At 55.0% G+C, this 23,546-nt stretch overlaps 3 protein-coding genes across 3 annotated transcripts; all 3 read right to left on the bottom strand.

Annotated features, from left to right (window-relative positions):
• Positions 1–356: 356 nt before the first annotated feature.
• TNNI3 (troponin I3, cardiac type) lies at positions 357–4,781 on the bottom strand. The gene is made up of 8 exons (XM_012775546.3): positions 4,633–4,781; positions 4,328–4,340; positions 4,076–4,168; positions 3,609–3,650; positions 3,168–3,299; positions 2,631–2,720; positions 1,919–2,095; positions 357–510 (listed from the first exon to the last, which is right to left on the bottom strand). The coding sequence occupies exons 1-8, from the start codon at positions 4,641–4,643 to the stop codon at positions 427–429; spliced, it is 642 nt and encodes a 213-aa protein (XP_012631000.1). The 5' UTR covers positions 4,644–4,781; the 3' UTR covers positions 357–426.
• A 558-nt stretch (positions 4,782–5,339) lies between these two features.
• Positions 5,340–12,404, bottom strand: DNAAF3 (dynein axonemal assembly factor 3). Its single transcript, XM_012775547.3, has 12 exons — positions 12,036–12,404; positions 11,838–11,926; positions 11,384–11,526; positions 10,937–11,030; positions 8,607–8,764; positions 8,107–8,289; positions 7,860–7,985; positions 7,651–7,773; positions 7,197–7,335; positions 6,489–6,603; positions 6,192–6,266; positions 5,340–6,108 (listed from the first exon to the last, which is right to left on the bottom strand). The coding sequence occupies exons 2-12, from the start codon at positions 11,920–11,922 to the stop codon at positions 5,700–5,702; spliced, it is 1,650 nt and encodes a 549-aa protein (XP_012631001.2). The 5' UTR covers positions 11,923–11,926; positions 12,036–12,404; the 3' UTR covers positions 5,340–5,699.
• A 4,341-nt stretch (positions 12,405–16,745) lies between these two features.
• SYT5 (synaptotagmin 5) lies at positions 16,746–23,123 on the bottom strand. The gene is made up of 9 exons (XM_012775548.3): positions 23,033–23,123; positions 21,976–22,111; positions 21,233–21,405; positions 19,575–19,694; positions 19,290–19,457; positions 18,727–18,894; positions 18,353–18,470; positions 17,996–18,129; positions 16,746–17,335 (listed from the first exon to the last, which is right to left on the bottom strand). The coding sequence occupies exons 2-9, from the start codon at positions 22,052–22,054 to the stop codon at positions 17,135–17,137; spliced, it is 1,161 nt and encodes a 386-aa protein (XP_012631002.1). The 5' UTR covers positions 22,055–22,111; positions 23,033–23,123; the 3' UTR covers positions 16,746–17,134.
• Between the last annotated feature and the right edge of the window lie 423 nt (positions 23,124–23,546).

The raw sequence follows: 23,546 nt of genomic DNA, 5'->3' as shown, positions 1-23,546 counted from the left end.
TGTCTCTGTGCTTTGCTATGAGTATATTGGTGTCTTTTTTCCCTCCATTCTTTGCATTTCCTTCTATGTGTCCGTGTTTTCCCTCTCTTCTTTGGGTCTCCATCTGGCTCTTTCTCTCTGTCTTCCTGGCTCAGTCTCTGTTGCCAGTGTGTCCCTCTGTCTGTCTCTGTAAGTCTCTCTCTTTGGGTTTTCATCTTGGCATCTCTGTGCACCCCACACGGAGCAGAGGAGCCCAGCTTGCCCTATATTGCAGATCCATCTTGTCTCTGACCTGCTGTGTGGCCTTGGAGGAGCCCTGCCCTCAGTTTTCCCATCTCTCTCATGCACAAGCCTCAGGGTAATGCACACACAGCCACTTCCAGCTTAGAGAGAAACTTTATTCCTTGGGGCCATCCTCAGGGCCAGCACAGCAAGAAGGCAGCAGGCTCAGCCCTCAAACTTCTTCTTGCGGCCCTCCATGCCACTCAGTGCATCGATGTTCTTGCGCCAATCTCCCACCTCCCGGTTTTCCTGGGGGGATGGGGTCAGAGGTTAGCGTCTCTTCCTGGTTTCCAGTCCCTCCAGTATCCTCCATCTTCCCTCCAGCCTGCTGGGCAATTCTCTGGATGCCTGTCCAAGTATCTGGTTCTGGTGCCCTTCTCATCCCCTTAGACAATCTCTGCTAATTATCCTTTCCACTTCCTGTCTCCCTCATGCACTTCCTGTCTCCCCTTTCCACTTCCTGTCTCTCCCATGCACTTCCTGTCTCCCCTTTCCACTTCCTGTCTCTCCCATGCACTTCCTGTCTCCCCCTTCTGCTTCCTGTCTCCTTATGCACTTCCTGTCTATCCCTTCCACTTCCTGTCTCCCTCATGCACTTCCTGTCTCCCCCTTCTGCTTCCTGTCTCCCTCATGCACTTCCTTTCTCCCCTTGCACTTCCTGTCTCCCTCATGCACTTCCTGTCTTTTTCCTGTCTCCCTCATGCACTTTCTCCCCTTCCACTTCCTGTCTCCCTCATGCACTTCCTGTCTTCCCTTCTACTTCCTGTCTCCCTCATGCACTTCCTGTTTCCCTCTTTCCACTTCCAGCTACCCTCCTTTCTTCCTTCTTTTCCTATTACAGCAGTCCTCACACCTCTACACCCCAAGCCCCCACAACCCCACTTTTCTACAGTTTCACTTTCTGCAATTTCAGTTACCTGATCAACCATAGTCTAAAAATATTAAATGGAAAATTCCAGAAATAAAGAATTTAAAAGTTGGACATATCATCAGAAGGTCAACAGTAGCCTAATGCTACATCACAATGCTTGTGTCATTCACCTCACTTCATCTCATCATGTAGACATTGTACATCATCACAAGGAAAAGAAGGGTGAATACAGTACAATAAGATATTTTGAAAGACAGAGCACATTCACATGTTTTATTACAGTACATTGTCATAACTGTTCTAGTTTATTATTATTGTTAATCTCATACTGTGCCTGACTTATAAATTAAACTTCATCATAGGTATGTATGTATAGGAAAAAATACAGTATACATAGCGGCCAATGCAATCCATGATTTCAGGCATCCACTGAAGTTCTTGGGACATATCCCCCATGGACAAAGGGAACAACTGTATACTCCTATCTTTCCTTCCTTGTCTCCCTCACGCACTTCTTTTCTCTTTCATGGACTTCCTCTAGCCCTCATGTACTTCCTGACTCCTTGCTACTTCCTCTCTAACTAATGCACTTCCTGTCCACCCCTTCTACTTTGTCTTCCTCTTGCATTTCCTATGTCCCTCCTGTGCTTTCCATTGAGAACCCCTTACCAGCTGCTTCTCCCCACAAATCTAAGCACCATCTGTCCTCAGGCTAGGCCCTAGGATTGTTGCCACACATGGCTCCTCCCCTAAGCACTCCCTTTCCTGGCTCTAACTCATACTCACCTTCTCAGTGTCCTCCTTCTTCACCTGCTTGAGGTGGGCCCGCAGGTCCATGGACTCCTTAGCCCGGGCTCCCAGCAGTGCCTGCATCATGGCATCTGCAGAGATCCTCACCCTCCGCAGGGTGGGCCGCTTGAACTTGCCCCGAAGGTCAAAGATCTTCTGGGTCAGATCTGCGATCTGAGGGTGGCCATATGAGGAGGTGGAGACACCTCCCTTGTGTCCCCTGGCCCCTCTCTTCTATCCCTACCCTCCTTCCCTACCCCTATCCTGTCTTCCAGTACCTGGGCCTCATCCAGTCTCTTCCAAGCTCAGGATCCCAGCCCAAGCTTCTAGTCCTGGAACTCACAGCACTCTCAGAAGTGCCCCAGCCTCGCCTTCCAAAACCACTGACACATCCCTGTCCAGCCACATGCAAATCACAGTTCCCTGGCCCATGCCTGAGCTCATTTACCAACACTTGATAACCCAAACATCTCCACGAACATATTTTATGTTCCCACTCCTGGTTTTGCATTTGCTGTTCTGTCTGCCTGGAATAGCCTTGCAGGGCCATATTGTACTCATCCTTCAGCCCCACCCCTGCGAGGCTCACAGTTGTCCTGGGTCTCCTGAGATCTACAACCAAAAGCTACAGGGGGTCAGGCTGAGACCAGAGTCGCAGACATCTGACCCTACCCTGAAGGCCAGTGCCATACTGCCCCGTGCCTCCCACCTCGGTGATGTTCTTGGTGACTTTTGCCTCCACATCGTATCTCTCTTCGTCCACCTTGTCCACACGGGCATGGAGCTGTCGGCACAAGTCCTGGTGGAGGAACACGGTGTGTGTTGTGGGGTCTGAGGTAGAAGGGGACCCAGAAGCCCAGACTCCTGGGCCTGGGGGAGGAGGGAGCTGAACTTCTAGATATTCGGAGGGAGGAAAGGCTGGGCGCTCGAGAATATAGTCATGAGTGAGGGGTAGATTGGAGGAGCCCAGACTCCAGGGGAATGCAAACAAAGGGCGACAGCGGCCAGGAGTCCCAAGAACCTGACAGAGTTGGGGCTAGAGGCGCTGGCCTCTGGGTTTTGAGATGGTAGATGGCTGCAGGCTGGATATCTCGATTTCTGAGGGTAAAGATTATGATATTGGACCCTTGGGTCCTGAGAAGAAGGGGGTAGTGACTGTACTCTTGAATTCTAAGGAATGCGAGACTGGAGCCTAGAAACCTAGGATCCCAGGCTGGGCAGGAGTCCCCGCCTTGGGAGCCGGTACCTGCAGCTCCGCGAAGCCCAGCCCAGCCAACTCCAGCGGCTGGCAACGGGTGCTCAGAGCGCGCCCCTTCTCCCCGCGCCGCTCCTCCGCCTCTCGCTCCAGCTCCTGCTTTGCAATCTGCAGCATCAGGGTCTGCGGAGGGGTGTGGGGACCGTAGCCCACCGGGGTAACAGGATAAAGACCACGCCTGGCGAAGCTGCCTCTGCCCCGCATGGCCCTCTAACCACAGGTCTCGCCGTCTGTCCTCCAGAGACCGGCCCCTCGAGTTTGGTCCCCATCATTCCAAAGCCCCGCCGGTCCCTCTGACTGCTGACCGCGTAAAGCCCTGCCCCTCACAACCAAGCCCCGCCCACTCCACCCATCTGTCTACCCGAAGCCCCACCCCAAATTTCAAGCCCCGCCCCCAAGCACCCTCAGTTCCTCATCCCGGCCCATCCTTACCTTCAGCTGCAGTTTCCTCGAGGCAGAGATCTTAGACTTTTTCTGCCAGGGTGAGATGGAGCAAGAAAGTATCAAGGAGAGGGTCCGAAGGCAAGACGGGAGAAGGTGGCTTGAGGGCCCCCCCCCCAGCACGTCCAGATTTGGGCCCGCCTCCAACTTGAGCCCCGAGCCCACGGGAAGCCACGCCTTTCAGTCCTATCCACCAATCCAGGGCTCCGAATTTAGCTAGGCACCGCCCACTTTCCCCCAAGCCAGCCCATGGGCGACGGAGCTCCGCTCCCAGGCAGCTGTCACCAATCCGAGTCCGACCCTCTAGGAAACTCCGCCTCCGAATTCCCACGTCCGCATAGGCTCCGCCCAGGAGCAAGGTCCCGCCCGCATCTGAGGCCTGGCTCCTCCCCTCGTTCCCTAGGAGTCGGGCTGCACCCCTAAACCTGAGCCCGCACCGCCCCGGGGCCCCGCCCCACCTTGGCGTGCGGCTCCGTGGCGTAGGCCCGGTAGTTGACGGAGGAGCGGCGTCTGACCGGCGCGGGCGGGGGCGCCGGGGGCAGCTCTCCCGCCTGGGTCGGAGCGGCAGGGCAGCGTCAGCACCGACACCCCACCAGCCCTGCCCCGACCCGTACCCCCTCCTAGGGCTGCAGCCTCCCGCCCCAGACCCTCCCCGCAGCTCCCACCCTGGCCGCGGGGTCCCAGCCCACGCCGTAGCCCGCTGCTCTCACCAGGTCGCCGTTCCTGGAAGGGGAGAAACCGGGGAGAGCGGATTAAGAGTGGGCTGAGTCCTGTCCGCCCCCTAAGGCACCGCAGAGGCCCCTCTGACCAAGAAGAGGTCGGGCCACCAGCTCTCCCTCGTCGGGTCCCAGAAGTCTGACTCCCAAGGTCTCGCCTGATCTGCACACCCAGGAGCCCTACCCTCACCTCCCTTCCCAGGCCAGGGGTCCGTCTCGCAGCTACTGCCCCTCCCAGGAACCCGGGAGTCGCCCAGCTCCCACTCCCTGAGGCCACAGGGATACGGAGCTGCACTCACTCATCCGCCATGCTGGGACCCAGGCCGGGGATCGCTGGAGGCACAGAAGGGGACAGGGGCTTTTGGAGGGTCAGCGAGGGGGCGTCCGGAGTGACCTTGGAGGTCCCCCGGGCGTTCAGTCTCCTCCCAGCTGCTCAAGCCTCACCGAGGACACTGAGATAACGCGCGAGGACAGAGACTAAATATACTGCTGCCCCCTCCTCCCCTACCCCGGATGCTAGATAATGGGGCGCGTGAGGGGTGGAGCCGGCCCGGCTCCAGCTGGATGACCCCACCACCTTGGTGGCCTGGGATTCTGGACCCTTCCTCCCTCAGCCCCAGAAAAATCTGGGCCCCCAGTCCCTCTTCCCCCAGACCCAGGGCTCCCGGCCCCCAGGCCGCCCCTCCCTCAGGCCCAGGAATCCAGACCCCTAGTCCTTCACTAAATTTCAGTCGCCACTAGGGCTGTAACTGTCTTTTTCACCATCTTAGGGTCAGTTTCAGCGCCCCAGACCTGTTAGCCACTCAGTTAATTTTGTTGATTAATTTGAGGATCCACGTGGGTGGGGAGGGGGCAGGTTCTCTGACTACAGCACTGAGAACTCCGTCTCTAGTCCGCTTAGAAACCCGGGAATCTGGTTTCTGGTCTCCTCTCTCGACCGCTGGGCCCTCCCCTCTCCTTGTCAAGGAGACAGACATAGGACAGGAAAGACACTCGGACACAGAGAAGAGGACCCCACTCTCTTTATTCGAACCACTTGGGTGCTGACCAGGCCCTGGCGAGGAGACACCCCCAACCCCGGGTTAGCAATGGGATGCCTGGAGGCCAGGGCGAAGCAGAGGGCCTGAGACTCAGTGTCAGATCTCTCCAAGGGGGTTAGAGTCTCACGACTGCAATTTGTGAGAAAGCAGTCAGGAAGTCTAGGAATAGATTTAGAATCCCTAAAATGGAATTTGAAATTCTAGCAACACCTCTGGGGCTGAATAAGAGTGTTGAAGAGTAAAATGGAGAATTTCAGCAGCAGATTCAGAATTCTGTGAGTGGGTTCTAATTCTCCGGCCAAATTTTGAAGTTAGAGATGAGGGGCTTAGTCTCTGGGTGTCAGGTCAGACTCTGGGGTTTTGGAGTCTGACTCGCTGTTGGTCAAGGCCAAAGCTTCCTGGGACGGAGGCAGAACCTCCCCGAGTGAACCCTGAGATTCTGAGGGAATCTGGAGGGGCGCAGAGGGCGGGGCCAGGCCTTCTAGAGGTTGGGTCAGGTCCCCGTGGGGCAGGCTCATTGCTTCAAGAGGCGGGGCCAGAACTTCAGGGGGCGGAGCTCTGGATTCCAAGGCTGGGTCAGTGCTGCGGGGAGCAGGGTCCCCCGACTTGCAGAACCGGGCGAAGGTCTCTGAAGGCCTGGTCTCTGTCTGCGGGGCGAATCCAGCCGCCAGAGCTAGCTCCCCGACCCGGGTGGAGAAGCTCTGGAGCTGCTCCGGACGCAGGTCCACCAGGTACCTGAAGACAGGAAGCAGCATGTCAGGGGCCCAGATTTTAGCCCCTAGTCAGGACATTCCCTGCCCTGTGCCCCGCCGGCTCACCGAGCTAACTCCACAATCAGATTCCCTCCGGGGGCCACGCAGGCCCCCAGCTCAGGGGTGAGAAGATGGGCCATCCTGCACAGAGGAAAGGAGGGAGGCTGAGATTAAGGCTCCCAGGTCCTGGGGGAGGATGGGGGCTGGGGACCCGTCGACTGGGACAGGAGAAGGCTGCGAAACTGGACCTCTGGGTCCTGGGGAAGGAGGGGGCAGAAGGCCTGGACTCCTGGGCCAGATGGAGGAGGGACTGGGGCCTGGGCCTGGGTCTCTGTGAGCATAGATAGCTGTGTCTCCTCTTACCCACAGGCCACGTAGAGAAGCTGGAACCGGCCCTTGTAGCGGCTCTTGCGGTGCAGTGCCTGCGCAGAATCGAGGGGCAGGAAGTGGATAGTGAAGGGTTCCCGGGCAGAAGCTCCTGGGGAAGGGCAGAGAGGGGTCACCTCGGGAAGGCGGAGCCATAAGGCGCAGAAACCAGGAGAGATACACAGAGAGACGGCAGAGCTGGGCAGACATTCAAAGCTTGGAGATAACACTCCTTGTCCTCCTGAAGCCCTTTTTCGTCCTTTCTCTGAGGTGCTTTCCTGGAAAATTCTGAGAAGGTCAGCCCAGCAGGCAGAGACCCATTTTACAGACCAGGCAACTAAGACTCTAGAGAGAGAAAGAGAGTGGGTGGCCCGGGGACACACGGACATCCCCTGTAGGACAGACACCCAGGGACAGGTTGGGGGATGGTTAGAAGGAGGCACAGCTAGAATCTGGGGTGGGAGGAAGGTGTCCGGAGGGGAGCTGGAACCCAGCACCCTGTTAGAATAGTTTTGGTCAGCTTAGACCTCTGTAGGTAGGATTAGAATTCAGAACCCTAAGGATGGTGCCAGAATTTCGGAAAGAGAGAGAAACAAAGGAGAAAAAGAGCCGGAATATCAAGGAGAGGTCACCTGCCAAGGCATCCCAAGCCACGTCCGTCCACGCGAGGACATGAATACCTGGAGCCTGAAGTCTCTGGCTCACCTGAAGTCTCTGGCTCCACGGTCCCAGACGCGCGAGGTTGCTCCTCCTCCGGGTCCCCCTGGGCGGCTCTCGGGCGCCTCCAGGCGGCCACCTCCCGGAACAGCTCTGTCACATTGTGTTGTGTGATCTCGCCCGCGGTCTGCGGAGCAGGGCGGGGGCGTGGCCAGACCTTAGGGCCAGGACCGCGGGGGCGGGGCCAGGATGGTGGGGCGGGGCTGAGAGACTGGGTGAGAGCTGGCATCCGCGACTAGAGCCCCGGGCGCTCTCGGATTCCCGGGGCTGGGTTTAAGACGTAGAATGGGGGTGGGACCTAGGCTGCGGGGTTGGTGCCCAGCACGCTGCAGGCGAGGTCTGTTACTTGTAGGTACACCCCCAAAGCGAGGGGCGGGGCCTGCAGGTGGGCTGGGGCTGGTACGCAAGGCCCCTCCCTCCGCCTGCTGGGCCCTCCGCACACCTTGACTGGCTGTCCGTTGCTGGTCCGCAGGAGGCTTTTGTCGTCTGCTTCGATGCCGAAGGCCACGAAGGGCCCCGTGGCGATGTCCCCCCAGTACCCGCGCGCTGCCACGCGCTCCCCGCGCTGGGAAAGCAGGCACAGAGGAGGCAAGTCGATGTTAAGGTCCCGGGGGAGAAGGAGAAAATACAGGGCAGGGAGTGGACACGCACGTGGCTTAGAAGGCGACCGGATGCCAGGGTCCGGTTGGGCACGTGGTAGGCGCTGGAATCTCTGAGTTCAAAGGCGACACCTGTGTCCCGCCAGCGTCGGAACTCGCGGATGTGGATGACTTGGGCCTGGGGTTTGGGGGGCGGGGAAGAAGGGAGGCCTCAACGAACCTGGCACGTGGGCCCCCAGCCCCCTCCTGCGTCTGACCTACGACAACGCCCCCCCAGTCCCTCTTCCCGGGCCCCTTACCTCGCGGTCGTGCAGCTTCATGCGCAGGTCCCAGTCGCTGACACCGTGCCGGGCATCATAGCGGGAGCCCAGGTAGTGGCGAAGCCGAGAGTCCCAGAGGCAGTTCATGGGGAAGGTCTCGGGCCCCGTCTCCCCGCAGGCCCAGAAGCGCAACACCGCCTCCAGGGCGTCCCGCTCACGAAACTGCGCCGTCAGGCACGCGAGGGGAGACAGCCAGGGCGAGAGGGATGCAGGGAGAGCGGTGTCTCCTGCTTGACCCTCCCTTCCATCCCAGGAGGTGGGAACAATTCTCCTGTTTCCCCGAGGAAGAAAGCGAGGCGCAGAGAACAAACAGAAGCCAGCCACCCTCTACCCCTAGGCCAAATCCCACCGTGGGAATCAGGGAGCTGGGATTCGAACTCGGAGCCCAGCCTGCTCCATCAACGCGAATGCTTTGGACTGCCCATTTCCCTTCTTCCCACATCCCAGGCGGTGAGGGGACAGAAGCCAGGTGGCAGTACCTTGAGGGCGCGGAGGCTGAGCCAGGGCAGCTGCTCCGCCATGCGGTCGGGCTCCGGGACCAGGTGCGCCAGGAAGTCAGCCTGGGTGCGCACAAAGGCGGCCACCGCGGGGCGCAGCAGCGCGTTCCCCCACACCTCCATAAAGGTCTCGCTCCTCTCTGGGGGGCAGGGGGCAAGATGTGCCGAGGAGTGAGCCCAGACATCAGACCCTTAATAACTTATTATTATTTCATAGTCATATAATGAAAATAATGAATCATTGGCAAACTACCCACCCATTTCAAAAACCTAAGTTAGGTGAAGAATAACTCACGCCCAACCTAGGTCTCCTCGCCTATTCCTCCGCACCCGCCCAGGTAACCCCAATCCTGAATTTCATGTTTAAATCTCCCTTGCCTTTAAAAAAGAAAAAGGTGATAGATACATAGATATGGATGGAGATGAGATATATTTGTGTTGAGTGTTATAGTGTTAAATTGTTTCATTTTAGTCATTTAAGAATTGTATAAGAGGGAATTACAGCCGGGCGCGGTGGCTCACGCCTGTAATCCTAGCTCTTGGGAGGCTGAGGCGGGCGGATTGCTCAAGGTCAGGAGTTCAAAACCAGCCTGAGCAAGAGCGAGACCCCGTCTCTACTATAAATACAAAGAAATTAATTGGCCAACTGATATATATATAAAAAATTAGCCGGGCATGGTGGCGCATGCCTGTAATCCCAGCTACTTGGGAGGCTGAGGCAGAAGGATCGCTAGAGCCCAGGAGTTTGAGGTTGCTGTGAGCTAGGCTGACACCACGGCACTCACTCTAGCCTGGGCAACAAAGCGAGACTCTGTCTCAAAAAAAAAAAAAAAAAAAAGGGAATTACAGCTTCTGCATCCACCACAGATATTCAGGGGGGAAAAACTATACAAATAATACAAATAAAAAACATACAGTATAATTATTTACATAATGCATTGTATTAGGAATCACAAGTAATCTAGAGATGATATAAAGTATATGGAAGGATGTGTGTAGGTTATATACAAATACTATGCCGTTTTATAGGGGACTTGAGTGTCCCTTATAAAATGGATATTGGTGTCCACAGGGGTCCTGGACCCAATCCTCAGTAGATACCAAGGGATATCTGAATGTATGTATATATATATATATATATATATATATATATATATATATATCTTTGTGTGTGTGTGACAGAGTCTCACTTTGTTGCCCAGGCTAGAGTGAGTGCCATGGGGTCAGCCTAGCTCACAGCAACCTCAAACTCCTGGGCTCAAGCGATCCTTCTGCTTCAGCCTCCCAAGTAGCTGGGAATACAGGCATGCACCACCATGCTCGGCTAATTTTTTCTCTATATATTAGTTGGCCAATTAATTTCTTTCTATTTATAGTAGATACGGGGTCTCGCTCTTGCTCAGGCTGGTTTCGAACTCCTGACCTCGAGCAATCCGCCCGCCTCGGCCTCCCAGAGTGCTAGGATTACAGACGTGAGCCACCGCACCCAGCCGATATCTGAATATATTAATACCTTTAGTTGTATATGACACACCCATTCTTAGACATCTACATATACCTATATATAAATTCTTTCATTATAGTTGTTTAAAACCTTATAGAAGAGAACTACCTGGCTTTTAGTTAGATAGATTAGTTTAGTTCTAGTTAAACAGGTGTATTGTGCAATGTACTCCTAATGCCCTGGGCTATAAATGACAATGGCCATCTATGATCATGGTAAAGATAATAATCACCTATATCATAAGCCAGGTGCTATTTGCTTTTTAGTGAATCCTCACAAGAATCCTAGTGATGGAGGAACTTTCAGGATCCCTATTTTATAAATGTGGAAATGAGGCCCAGAAAGGTATAGACTCTGGCCCAAGGCCACACAGCAAGCAGAGCCAGAATGTGCACACCACCTGTCTCAGTCCGGAGACTTTGCTCTAGGCACTAACCTGAAGTTGTTGTTACTGGGAAATAATCACTTTCTGCCTTCCCAGATCTAAGGAACTTGCTACCTCTTGGGAAATCTGATCTCTTTTGGCTTTCTTTCATGGTAGGACACTTTGAAGGCTTGCACTGTGTCATGCAGACCATGAGAGTTCTGAGAGTTTCATGCAGATTTTCTCCTAGAATCCTCTAAGTGGCTCTAGGCGGTATTATATTTAGCCCCATTTTAAAGGTGAGAAAAGCTGAGGCTCTAAGGTCTCAAATGATATAATAGGGGACAATGATCAACTTTTTAAATTGTACCATTGAAATGCCAGATCCTCTGTAGAGAGGAGGAGGGGACTTGGGGTCAAAATGCCTGGGTCCTAGCAACTGACCTTGCAGCCCCATCTTCTCGGGCTCCTCCAGGGCTATGCTGAAGATCAGCATGTGTCTGGCCACAGCTTCCAGATTATTCTCCAGCACATAGAACTGGAAAGATGGACAGAGCAGAACGATTCTGAGAACCGCTTCCCTGCCCCCTAGGAGACACAGGAGAACGGGCCCTCAGCGCCCTCCTTCCACTAACCCAGGAGTTCTGTTCACTAGCTCCCTCCTTCAAACACAGGAGTCTGGGTCCCCAGAACCCTTCCGCCCACCATTACTCAGGAGACCTGGTCCTTAGGCTCTTCCTCCCTCTGAAACTCAAGATGCATGGCTCCAGCCTCCCAGCTTCCACCTCCCTCAGACCCAGCAATCTCCAGTCCCCTCCTTCCTCAAGAACTCGGGGATCTGCGAGCTCATCTTCACCGTCTTCCTTCCACGACCCCAGTATCTTAGCTCACGTTGAACCTCCTGCGAGGCCAGAGTGCCGCCTGGGCCAGGGTCCGCAGCAGGTGACGCCCATCCACAGAGCCCAGCAGCAGCACATCTAGCTCGGGGGTCCTGTGCTCCGTATCTGCCTTTGATTCTGGGTCCAGAGGCGGACCTGGCAAGACGAGAGCAGGCTGGGGCTAGTGGCCGACAGAGTGTTCACAGTAGGTGGGGGTCTCCTAAAACATGGACTACAAATCCCAGAAGGCCTCGCGCCCCTGGCTTAGGTTCCAAAGGGCGCTGTGCCTCCAAGCATTCTGGGATTTGCAGTCCGCAGATAGGACACCGGGACTGCACACCGGGGAGCGCCCTGCGCCGTTGAAGCCTCGAGAACGTCGGCGCGCCCCCTGTCAGGGAGTCCTGAAAGGCCGTCTACGCGGGCTGTGAAGGCAGCCAACGTATCAGACCGTGCATGGTGGGACTCACTTTCAGCCTGCAGGTCCAGGGCCGGTGACAGGCCCCACCAGGACACGGAGCCGAAGCCAGTGCCGGAGCCCGCCGGTGTGGTCATCGCCCTGCGGGAAGGACATCCTGCGAATCCCACGCGTTGTCCACCCCACTCCCTTCTCACTGCCCCTCACTTCATTCTCTTCTGCTTCCACAGGACGCCCCCCTCACTTTTACCCTTCGAAATATCCGAGGACGCCCCCTCTCTCCTTGCCCGGTGGTGAGCTGCTGTCCCGCGCCCCTCCACAACCGCTGCCCAGAGCCCGCCCTGTCGATCATTCGGCCAATGGGAGCATGCGGGCTTGCCCCAATTGACCAATGAGAGTGGATGGGGCCCGCCCACCACGAACTTTTGGCCAATGGGAGCCCTGAGGACCGGCTCCCAGCACAAGCCGAAGGTCGTGTGGACGCGGTTGTCATGACAACGGCGCCGGCGGAGAAGGGGCGGAGCTGGAAGGGACTGGGTGGAGTCTGGGTGGGTCTCAATTTCTGGGAAGGGGGAGTCCTGGGCTGATTGAAATTTAGAGAGAAAGGAACAGAGTCTTGATGACTCCAGATTAAAGTGAGGCGGCCTAGCCTTTAGACTCCGAGTCACCTTTTCCTTCCTCACACCCCGTGCTCTACCACACACATCTACCCACCAGGTGGTTAACAGTGCGGTGCTGTGGCCAGCTGGCACCGGCTCCTGGTCGCTAAATTTTCAGGGATTTTTTGAGCTTGTTATTGCACACAATCTTTACTAGAAATTCAATTCTGTAATCTTACAATTACACATTACATTAAAATAAGAGTAAAACACATTCATCCCTTCCTGTTTTACTGTCTTTTACTATTTTTTTTTTTTTTTGAGACAGAGTCTCGCTTTGTTGCACAGGCTAGAGTGAGTGCCATGGCGTCAGCCTAGCTCACAGCAACCTCAAACTCCTGGGCTCAAGCCATCCTGCTGCCTCAGCCTCCCGAGTAGCTGGGACTACAGGCATGCGCCACCACGCCCGGCTAATTTTATATATATATATATATTAGTTGGCCAATTAATTTCTTTCTATTTATAGTAGAGACGGGGTCTTGCTCTTGCTCAGGCTGGTTTCGAACTCCTGACCTCGAGCAATCTGCCCGCCTCGGCCTCCCAGAGTGCTAGGATTACAGGCTTGAGCCACCGCGCCCGGCCTGTCTTTTACTATTATCTATGTCCTTGAGTCATTTACATCTATTGTATCTGTATGGAGGAAATACTATTTTACTGCTATATTTTATAAGAACCAAACTGGTAAATTACAGCCGCTGGCTGTCTGTTTGTGTAAATAAAGTTTTATTAGAACCAGGGCCATGATTATGGTCAGGCAGAATCATGCAAGTGCAGCGTCTGATCCTGTGTTTAAAATTTCTATATTTCATTCATCATGGATATTTTTGGCATAGATTTTGATTTTTTTAAATATTGCATTAAAGCTCTATGTATCTTTATTACTGAAGGGTTTTGGGGGGGGCTTTGTCTTAAATGTTGGGACCTGCATCCTGGCCCTAGGAAGTATTATTTGATAGTGTGTTAGTAGATATCTCTTCTCAACTGCATATTGAGTGACTGCGCATTGGTGGCTTGAAATTATCTGTGTGGGAGTGTTTTCACCCCAATGGAAATGGGGTGAAAACAAAATGGGCAAACCACCCACCAGGGCTCCAGAAAGTTGGTTACAGCACGCCAAGCCCCCTCTTGCCTCCAGGTCTGTATTCTTTCCATCTTTCTGTCCCTTCAACATCCTCCCCCACCCTCCCCTGGAAGAGTCCTGCTCATCCTTCCAAGCCCAGCAAGGAATCTTCCTCTGAGTTCTGCCTCTGCCTTCCCAGCAGAATGGCCGCAGCAGTCTGCACTGCAGCCTGAGAGTGTAACCGTTAGTGTCAGACACACCCAGGTTTACATTTCGCCTCTGCCACTTGCTGGCTGAGTGGCTTCAGCCAGTTGACTTAATTTGGCTGAGCATCTCAAGAGCTAACAATACCTACCTCATAGGATTGAGTGAAGAAATAAAAAAAGGAATTGATGTTCATAAACCAATTAGCTCAGGGCCTGGCACATAGCAGCATTGGGTGGGTTGTAGTTGCTGTCATCACTAGCTTGACTGTGGTCCCAAGGCCCAGCCTGAGTTCCACAAGGGCAGGGTCTGAGTGAGACACACATCCTGAGATCACTCCAGCACCCAGCACAAGGTGCAGCACACAACCGACCTTGGCTCTCTGCCTCCTCTCCTTGCCCAGCTACATGACACACAAGCCACTTACCTTTTCTGAGCCTCAGTTTCCTGCTCTGTGAAATGGAATGGTAACATGCAGCTGGCAGAGGTGCAGCAGATCCAAAGGAGGTCTGTCTGCCTCCTGAGGACAGGTCTGAGCAATGGGAAGATGCGCCCACGGGGAGATGAAGGCTGAGATCTCAGCTGTCCCTGCAGAATTGGCCTCGCCAACTTGGCCCCTCTGAAGCCAGCTCAGCTCACCAGGCCTGGCCCCAGAGCTTGGCTTTCTCTATGAAGACTTAATGCCCTTGTACCTATTACCACCACTCCCCCAACACATTCTCCACGAAGGAGCCAGAGTGATCTCAAACATAAATCAGATCGTGCCACTCACCTCTTAAAACCCTCTGAAGGCTTCCTCCTGTGCATAGACACACTCCCAGCTCCTTAGCCCGGTCCTAGGCCCTGCACCAGGGCCTTTGTTGCTGTAACCAACTTTCTGGAGCCCTGGTGGGTGGTAAATTACAGAACCTTCTCATCACTCCAAAATGAAACCCTGTATTCCATTTCTCTTTCTCCTAAGTCCCTGAAACCACAATCTACTTTCTGTCTCTGTGAATTTGTCTATTATTTCTTTTGTTTTCTTTTTCTCTCTTTCTTTCTCTTTTTTTCTTTTTCTTTTCTTTCTTTCTTTCTTTTTCTTTCTCTCTCTCTCTCTCTCTTTCTTTCTTTTTTTTGAGACAGAATCACACTCTGCCACCCTGGGTAGAGTGCAGGGTGTCATCATAGCTCACTCCAATCTCAGACTCATGGGTTCAAGTGATCCTCCCACCTTGACTTCCCAGAGTGCTACGATTACAGGGTGAGCCACCGTGCCCCACCTATAATTTCATATAAATAGGAATCCTACTATATGCAGCCTTTTTGTCTGGCTTCTTTCATTTGGTATAATATTTTCAAGATTCACACATGCTGAAACACGAATCAGTATTAGCCGGGCATGGTGGTGCACACCTGTAGTCCCAGCTACTGGGGAGGCTGAGGCAGGAGGATCGCTTGAGCCCAGGAGTTTGAGGTTGTTGTGAGCTAGGCTGACGCCACAGCACTCTAGCCCGGGCAACAGAGCAAGACTCAGCTGCAAAAAAAAAAAAGACATAAAGAAAGAAAAAGAAATATGAATCAGGCTTCCTTTTGGTTTTATGCCTAAATAACATTCCATTGTATTTCTCCATTACCTTTGCAAACGTCATTTCTTCCAGTCTTTCAAATCACAGCCCAAACCTCACCTCCCTAGGAAGGCTTTCCCTGCCTGCCCTTTCTAAATTATTTCAGCCCTTCCTGGTTTTCTTCTCAGTATGGATTGCCATTTGTAATGTTTTAAGAAGAATTGTTAAGAATAAGAATAATTATTGCTCTGCTTTCTTGGTGAGACAGGGAACCAGGGACCCCAATGTTATCATCTAAATCAGAACAGGTTCAACCCCAGGATTTAGAGACAGACTTCCTGGATGTGTGATTCTGAGCAGATCAGATTAATTCTATAAAACATATTTTCTTCGTGTGTCAACTGGGAATAGCAATCCTGTCTATTTCATGAGGTTACTCTGAGGATTATTATTGGCAGTAGTAACGGTAATAGCAATAACACATAGTGCTATCTTCATGAAGACATCCGACATACATACACACACTCACACATGAGAAATTACTGTATTCTTTTGGAGAATTTTAAAAAATCTTATTCTAAGATTTTATAATAATCTAGGTAACTGATCTGATTTCCCTTTTCCCATTGGCTACCAGGAAGTTCAGGGGCAAGTTTGTACTCTGCCCCATTTTTTAGCACATGAGGTAATTTTTGCCTTATTCTCCACTTAACCTGCTACTCAAACAGCTCCCTTGCAAAATTTTACAGATCTTTGTCCACCACCCAAAATCCTGTCTGGGACAAAATGAGGGAGAAGCCAATGGAACAATTATCTTTGCTAGAAACAAACTGGGAGGCAGGATTCATTGAAAGAAGAATGAGGTAAAGTTGGAACCACTGGCTTTCCCTACTTAACTCTGTCCTTTCTCCAGAGAGTTCATTCCCAGACTCTGTCCATATATTTTGTTTCCTTGATGACAGTGGGTCGCTTGGAGTTCAGGTCTGCATCCACTCTAGGTCCCCAGGATTCAACAGAAGACTTTAGGGAACATGGAGAGGATGGATGGTGGAAGGAAGAAAGAAAGGGGTGGGGGAAGGAAAGAGGAAAGACGGAAGGGAGTGAGGAAGTGAAAGAGGGAGGGAGGAATGCGAATACAGGTCTGAAAATCTGTGTGCGTCATGGGCGAGGGAGTGGGTGAATTCATGAATAAGTAGGGGAATGCTCCTGGCTCCTCACAGCAAACCTGTCACAGGTATTATTATGACCACAGTGTTTTCAGGTGAGGAAACTGAGGCTCAGAGAGGTGAGCGAATGACTATGTGAAGGAATGAGAGTGTAAGTGGGTGAGGGCATGAGAGGGCAGGTGGTGGGTGGGCGTGTTTTCCCCAGCCGGTTTCCAGGGTGAACAGCACTCACACAGCCCCGGGTGCTCCCATTACTGGAGATGGGGTTCCCTCTGGGGCACCCAGCCCCTGCCCACCCCCATCAAGGAGCATGGGGCCAGGCCACCAGAGCTGCTGAACATTTATTTGGCCCCAGCAGCGGGGCAGGGATCAGGCTGTGTGGGGACAGCGGCTTTGGGAGTGAAGGGGACAGTACACTGGGAACGCTGATTGTCAGAACAGAGGGCAGGACCCTGGGGCGGAACCAGACTGCTTCCCCTCCCCCAACCACGGGTCCCTGGGGCTTCTGGGTATGTGCATCGCAGGGGAGGTGTTGTTAGAAAGTTGTCACGATTGGCATAATAGGGGGCGAGAAGGCAGGAAAGGATCAGATAGTTGGGGACTGGGGAGGGGCTAGCCGTCAGAGAAGCCTTCGGGGTAGCACTGGGCTTGGCTTTGGCCAGTCTCAGGAGTCTGGGGTCAGCAGTCCGGGCTTGGCCAGGAGCGTGGGGTGAGGATCAGGGCGCGGGCAGCAGCCTCACCCGGTCAGGGGGCCGCAGCGAGTGCCACTGGGCAATGGGCCGCCGGGGGTTGGCCAGCATGTCTGCCCAGTGCCGCAGGCCGGCCCCACCAGCCGCTGCCCCCACGGCCACCCTCCCGATGGCCTCGTTCTTGCCCAGCTTGTCGTAGTCCAGCACGGTCAGCTCCACCTGGACTTTCTGGGGCAGCGAGAAAGGTAGAGGACACAGGACAGTGAGGAATTGAGGCTCCACTAGGGGGTCAAGTGTCAGCTCCCATTGCTAAGGACAGCCCCTCTCTGCAGCCTGAGCGCCAAGGGCCTTGCTAGAGCAGCTGGGGACAGGGTAGGGATGGGGACGGAAGGAACGAGGCCTGCAGGAGAAGGGTGCTCTGGGGCCTTTCTTCCCTCGGAAGTAGCTTTCCAAGGAAATGGACCTTCCGGACCTGCTTGCTAAGGGCTTGTTAGGAGCCTCCTTAGGGGACAGCCCCCTAAGAGGGGGCTTCATAACTCCGACATGGGCTGGGGGCCAAGCCTCAGGCCTGGCCAGGCCCTGTCCCTAAAAGGGTCTGGGGAGTTTCTTCTCAGTAACCATTTTCTGGGGGGCGGGGTATCACGTCTTGCGTAGTGGGCGGGGCATCCGGTCTTGCTTCCGGCAGGCAGGATGCCCACGCCCAATTGTAAGGAGACTCTTCCTTGAGGGGGTGGGACTTCCTGGTCCTCTCTGGAGGAAACTGAGACTGAGAACATAATCTCAGCCCCCGCCCTGGTTTCTACCGCGATGTTGGAAAGTCTCCCCTTTCTAAGGGTCTGGGGCTCTTGGGAAACGGCTGTTCTGGCAGAGGCGACGGGCAGGTCTCACCTGGACTTGGTCACAGGGCACCTCGAAACTGAAAGCCTCGTTGTAATAGGGGTTCAGAGTGTTCTTCTTGATGGTGGTTTTCTTCTTCCGCACCTTCTTCCCGCCCTGCAGCAGGTGGACCTTCACATAGGGATCTGGGGAGAGGGAGGAGGAGCCTTATAGCGCCGACTCCTGAGTTCTCGGACCAACGTAGAGACAGCATATGTCTCCTCTCTGTGCCAAAATCGGTGCCTCCCAGGCAGCCTGGGTCTCCCTCTCCCTCAAGAGACCCCTGGCACCCAGAAACTGTCAGAACCGGAGACCCCCCCACCCCACCCCACCCCACCCCACACACCCATTGCCTTGCTTCCCACACACCTGACAGTCCTCCTACGTCCATTTTCTTCAGGTTTTTAGCCTCCAGGACGATGACGGTGAGCTTCCCAGCCGTGGGGACATAGCGGAGGGAGAAGCAGATGTCTCCTAGTTTCTCTTGCTGAAAGGAGAGGGTCCCATCACCAGAGTCCCAGCTCCACATCCATGCCCTCTCCGATCTTTCTTTCCTCTCCCACACCTTGGGATGGCGTGGTCCAGAGTTAAGAACCCAGTGGTGCAATCCTAGGAGGCGGATGCATCAATCTATCCCTCTGGAGCAGGTGAAAGATGGTGGCCCGAGGGTCCGGGAGGCCAGTGACTGGCCCAGGGAAGGGGTTGGCGGTGCCTGGCCTGGGGGCGTAGCCAAGCGTGCTCACCTTCTCCCGCGGAGCCGCCTGCAGCTCCCGCCAGGCCTGCACGGGCCGCCCCAAGTCCACCGAGCTCATGGGGACGCGCACCTCCCCGATGGCATCATTGCGGGAGAAGCGGTCGAAGTCATACACCGCCATGACCAGCACCCTGCCTCCCAGCTCCACGTAGGGGACCTGAGTATGTGGGGGACACCGAGAGAACAGGAGGAGAGTAGGATGTCAGCGATAGAGGAAGTAGGGTGCAGCACATCCAGGTGGTAGGCGTCGAGTGGGGCTGCAAGGGTCCAAGGAAACAGTTGGGGGAGGGTGTCTATGGAACCGAAATGAGAGGGAAAAAATCACTGGTCAATGGAAACCAAAAGAGGCAGCCCAAGGACCAAGGCAGCCCAGCGTTCAGTAGTGCCTCAAGGGGACAACCCTGGGTCCGGTGGGATAGCCCCCAGAACTGGTAGCTGCCACTTGAGCTGTGGGTCCCCCCCCTCCCTGGGAAAAGCCAAATGGGTGAGTCCCCAGGGTTCCAGGGACTAGGGGCAGGTTGTGAGCATGGGACATTGAAGGCAGGAGCTCACCTTGAAGGCGAAGGTCTCCCCAAAGTGCGGGTTCAGTGTCTGCCGATGCACCTTAGTTTCGTGCCGCCTCCGCTTGTCCGGCAGCAGGTAGACCCTCACATAGGGGTCTGAGGAACCACCCAGATCCAAGGCTGCCAATCCCTCTGCTTGCAGGATACCGACCAGCAGCTGCAGGTTCCAGGCATGGAGGGGGGAGGGACCGTAGTCTTAGCCTCCCTTCCAGGGTTTCCTCTTGAAAGGGGCCAGAACCCTCTCCCCCAAAGCATCCCCTTCCTTGCCACCTACCTGGCCACTCTGGAAGTCATAATCCAGTGAGTACTGCAGTCGTCCTAGCTCATGCTTGTCTGTCACCTGCTGCCCTGGCCCGGATGGTGCTGGTTCCAGCTCCTCCACTTCTGGCTGCACCTTAGGGAGCCAGGGGCAAGGGCAGGTGAAGTCTTCCCCTGATAGCAGTATCCTTCAGGCTCATAAGCCAAGGGAGGCTCACAGATCCCTTGGGCTATATCTGAGCCCTGGCAGGCCAAGTAGAATCAGTGTTTGATTAGTAATGTCTGCTATGGATGGGGAATAGACACGGGAATGTACATACAGTATGTTTGTCATGCCTAGGCTAAGACAAGTACTGATAGTGTCTCATTGCCCACAGGAATGACCAGATTTTATTTCACGTGCTAATGGATGAATTGGGGTGGTAGTCCAAATTGCCATGTTGATTGGTGATCTTGCCGCAGCAAAACATGAAGGAGAAATGGAATATTTACTGTGTACTTGTAATTCTAAAGTAGAACAACAAAAGCAGAAGGTGTCTCCCTAACCTAGGCCACTAATTCTCAAAATTCAATGTGAATCAGAATTCTCCTGAGAGCATGACAAAAGGCCTGAGGTCACCTCTTTAGGGACTCTAATACTGTAGCTCAGGTGCTAGATCCAGGATTTGCATTTCAGTGAGGACTTGAGGTGATTCTCATATAGATGGTCCTTGAACAATAGTGGCCTTACAGATGGGATACAGATGGGGGTGGGGACCAGGACCCTAAATGACATCCCTAATGAATAATAACAACTATGTTTTGAAAAAGAAGGAGGGAAAAACTAAATTAGTGACCATGAATTTGAGGCTCAGAGAAAGACAGTGAATTTCCCAAGTCACACAGCTGGGAAATGGTATCTCTGGGTTGGACACCTAGGGCTGCCTGGCTCCTAGGCAAGCATTCCCCTCTGCACTTAGAGATTTAATGTTCAGTTCCTGCAGCAGCCTTTTATTTTCCACTCCAACTGCCTCTTCCAAGGCATATCTCTTTCATCCTCTCTGTCCTCCAGGCAGGCTCCGGAGGATTCATGCCCCTCTGACCCTGTCCCTCTCCTGCTCAGAACGTCTCTGTAGCTCTCAATCGCCCTTCATACATACGTGCTAAGCCCTCCAGACACTTTGCTCCAGAGCACAGTACACCTGTACTCTGCCCCAGCTACGGTGAAAAATGACTCTCTGTTCTCCAAGTATGCCTCGGAAGTCGGGCCTCATCACACACTTTTCCTTTGACTAGAATATCCTTCTCTCTGCTCTCAGTGAACTCTGTCCCTTGGGTCTCAGCACAGAAGTCACCTCCACCAGGAAGCCTCTGTCAGACCCTCTGCTCTGGGCTGCCTGGTGCTTTATCTGCATTCCTGTATAGGACCCTGTTCTGCCCTGAATATGACACGTATCAGCCTGTATTGTAAGTGTCTGACTCCCTCACCAGACTGAGAAGTGTCTGTAAACAGCCACCAGATGTGACCCATTTCCAGGTCCCCAGAGTCCAGTTGAGGGCTAGACACACATCTTATTAGAAGATGAGCCAATAAGGGGGTTTAGGAGAGAAGGGAGCAGGGACTGAGGCTGGCTGGGCCCTTGAGAGATGCAGGGTGCAGGAAGGGGTACCCTTGCGGGGCTGGGCCTGCCACACCTTGTCTATGTAACTCTGGCCCAACTCCTTCACTTCCTGAAAGTGGACCTGGGCTTGGGCCTGGCTCTTCTTGCCCATCCGCCTCCGACAGCACTTCCGGTAGAGACAGAAACAGCAGCTGAAGACAAGGAGGCCTGAGACCAGCACGATGGTGGCCAGGGCCCAGGGGGGCACTGCAAGGGGGTGGAGACAACACACATTGAGGCCCTGGGAAACAGTCTGGCTGACTCAGTCCCCATTACAAATGGAAGCTGGAATCCTGGCCTCGTTTTCCCTCCAGCCATTTCCATTCCATTTTCCCCATTTTCCCTCCAACTGATTTTGCCTATAAAGAGATATGAGAACCTAACCCAGGCTGACACCATCCAGATTGCTTGCTTATTGTTCCACCTTTCCTCCCACCCCTACTCTAATTTCTGCGCACGCCCTGATGCTTTTAGGACAAGCTCTGCTCCTTCCTGGACATTAGTTTCCTTATCTGTAAAAGAAGAGTGAGGCGGACCTTCCAATTCTAAGATCCCTTCCATGCCACACCCCTTGATCCGGTTCTGGTTTTTCTTGCAAACCTGTTCGTCCTCCCCTTCCCCGCCCCGCCCCCATTTCATCCACATTCCCGTCCAGGATGCTGCCCTAGCATACCAGCCGGATTTTCCAGCCCACTAGCCCGACCTCACCCGTCCGAATCCCGCCCCTGCAAATCCAAGCCAGGCTTTCAGTCCGCTCCGCGCCCGGGTCCCGCTCACCTGGGCCGTGGCTGATACGGCTGGAGTCCGGCGGCGCATCGGACGCTGGAGGCCCGAGGGTCGGAGGCTCCGGAAACATGGCAGCGAGACCCAACGGTCCTGTCTGCGGAGGCACTCAAACGCCCTAGGCCCCCAACTCCCACCCCACACGTCCATTGACTGCTTGCACAGCAGAGAACTACAACTCCCATCGCCCCCCGCGTGGCCGCCATGCCCGCTCGGGCTGGAGCCGTGAAGCATGCTGGGAGCTTTAGCCTTCCCCGCGACGGAGACCGGCGCGGGCGGGGGTGGGGGGTCCAAGACCTGGACCGGAAGTGGGCGAAGGCCGGCGTGGGAACTAGCGGACCGCGTTGCCCAGAGCAACTGCCCCGCTGTGCTTGGGCGGGGTGGGAGCAAAGCTGGTTGCCCAGGAAACGGCCCGTTGCCAGGACAACGGGCGGGGCTGACGCACAGACCCTGAGTCCCCGCGGGCAGGCTCCCTCCCCGCGAGGTGGGTGCCTGGGACCCCCTGGCCCGGATCCAGGGGTCCAGCGAGGGCGTGGAGGGGCAGCCTGTGGTCCGTGCGACCACAGCCGGCTCCTCCCTCCGCATCCGGCCCCTGGAGCGGAGGCGCAGGTTCCCTCTTCCCTCTCCCCATCCTTGCTGGGGGTGGGTGAGGGTGCCCCTGCTGCCCCCCCCCCCCGCATCCTTCCGGGCCTGTGGGTCTCTGCCGCGTCCGACCTCTGTCTTCACACCTGTTCTCTTGTCCGCCTGTCTCCACCTGTCTCCCGACCCCAAATAGGCGTCCCCCCTATTTCTGTCTCCCAGGGGGACTGTCTGGCCTCTGCCTCCCGGGGTTTCTCCCCATCCCCTCCGCCTGCGCGCCTTCCCTCCCCTCTTTGTCGTCTCTTTGTCTTCCCTACACCTAGCTCGTGTCTCCCCACGTCTCCACGTTTCCGGCTCCAGCCCTCCCACTGCCTCTACTGGTCTCTCCCAGGGTCCCCTCCACACCCACACCCCGTCCTTCTGGGGATCGGAATGAGGATGGGGCTTAGGGAGGGGTCCCCGCCGCTCCTACCTGCTCCGCGGCTGAACGGGACCTCCCGAGACACCGAGGCGCCGGCCCCGCCCGCACGTGGGCGGTGGCGCTGTCCCGGGTGCTGATCGCGGAGCTCGGCGGGGCGGGGGCGCGGCCGAGCGGAGCGGGTCCCAGCGTGGTGCGTGTGTGTGCGTGTGTGTGCGTGTGTGTGTGTGTGTGTGTGTGTGTGTGCGCGCGCGCGTGTGAGAGAGAGAGAGAGTGTGCCCCTGTTCGGTCCTGGGTAGGCGGAAAGCCCCGCCCTACCTCTCGTCCCGCCCTCACCCGCGAACCATGGTGGCGCCCACCGATGTTTATCCTGATGCCTCAGAATTTTCTGCCTTCTGGTCCAGCTGTCGGCCATCCACACCGCTCCCCGTGCCCCAACACACACACAAAACACACACCCAGTGCAGCCCAAAGAACTGGGTGCCATGGTATCTATCTAGTCCTGGGACCCAGGAGACCCCTCTGGAGACCCAAGTATTCAGATGGTATTCAGCATAACAGCCCCCAG

This window comes from Microcebus murinus, chromosome 32, assembly GCF_040939455.1.
Source record: "Microcebus murinus isolate Inina chromosome 32, M.murinus_Inina_mat1.0, whole genome shotgun sequence".
Lineage (NCBI taxonomy): Eukaryota > Metazoa > Chordata > Mammalia > Primates > Cheirogaleidae > Microcebus > Microcebus murinus.
The sequence above is the reverse complement of the archived record's forward strand: the minus strand, read 5'-3'. Positions and strand labels throughout refer to the sequence as shown.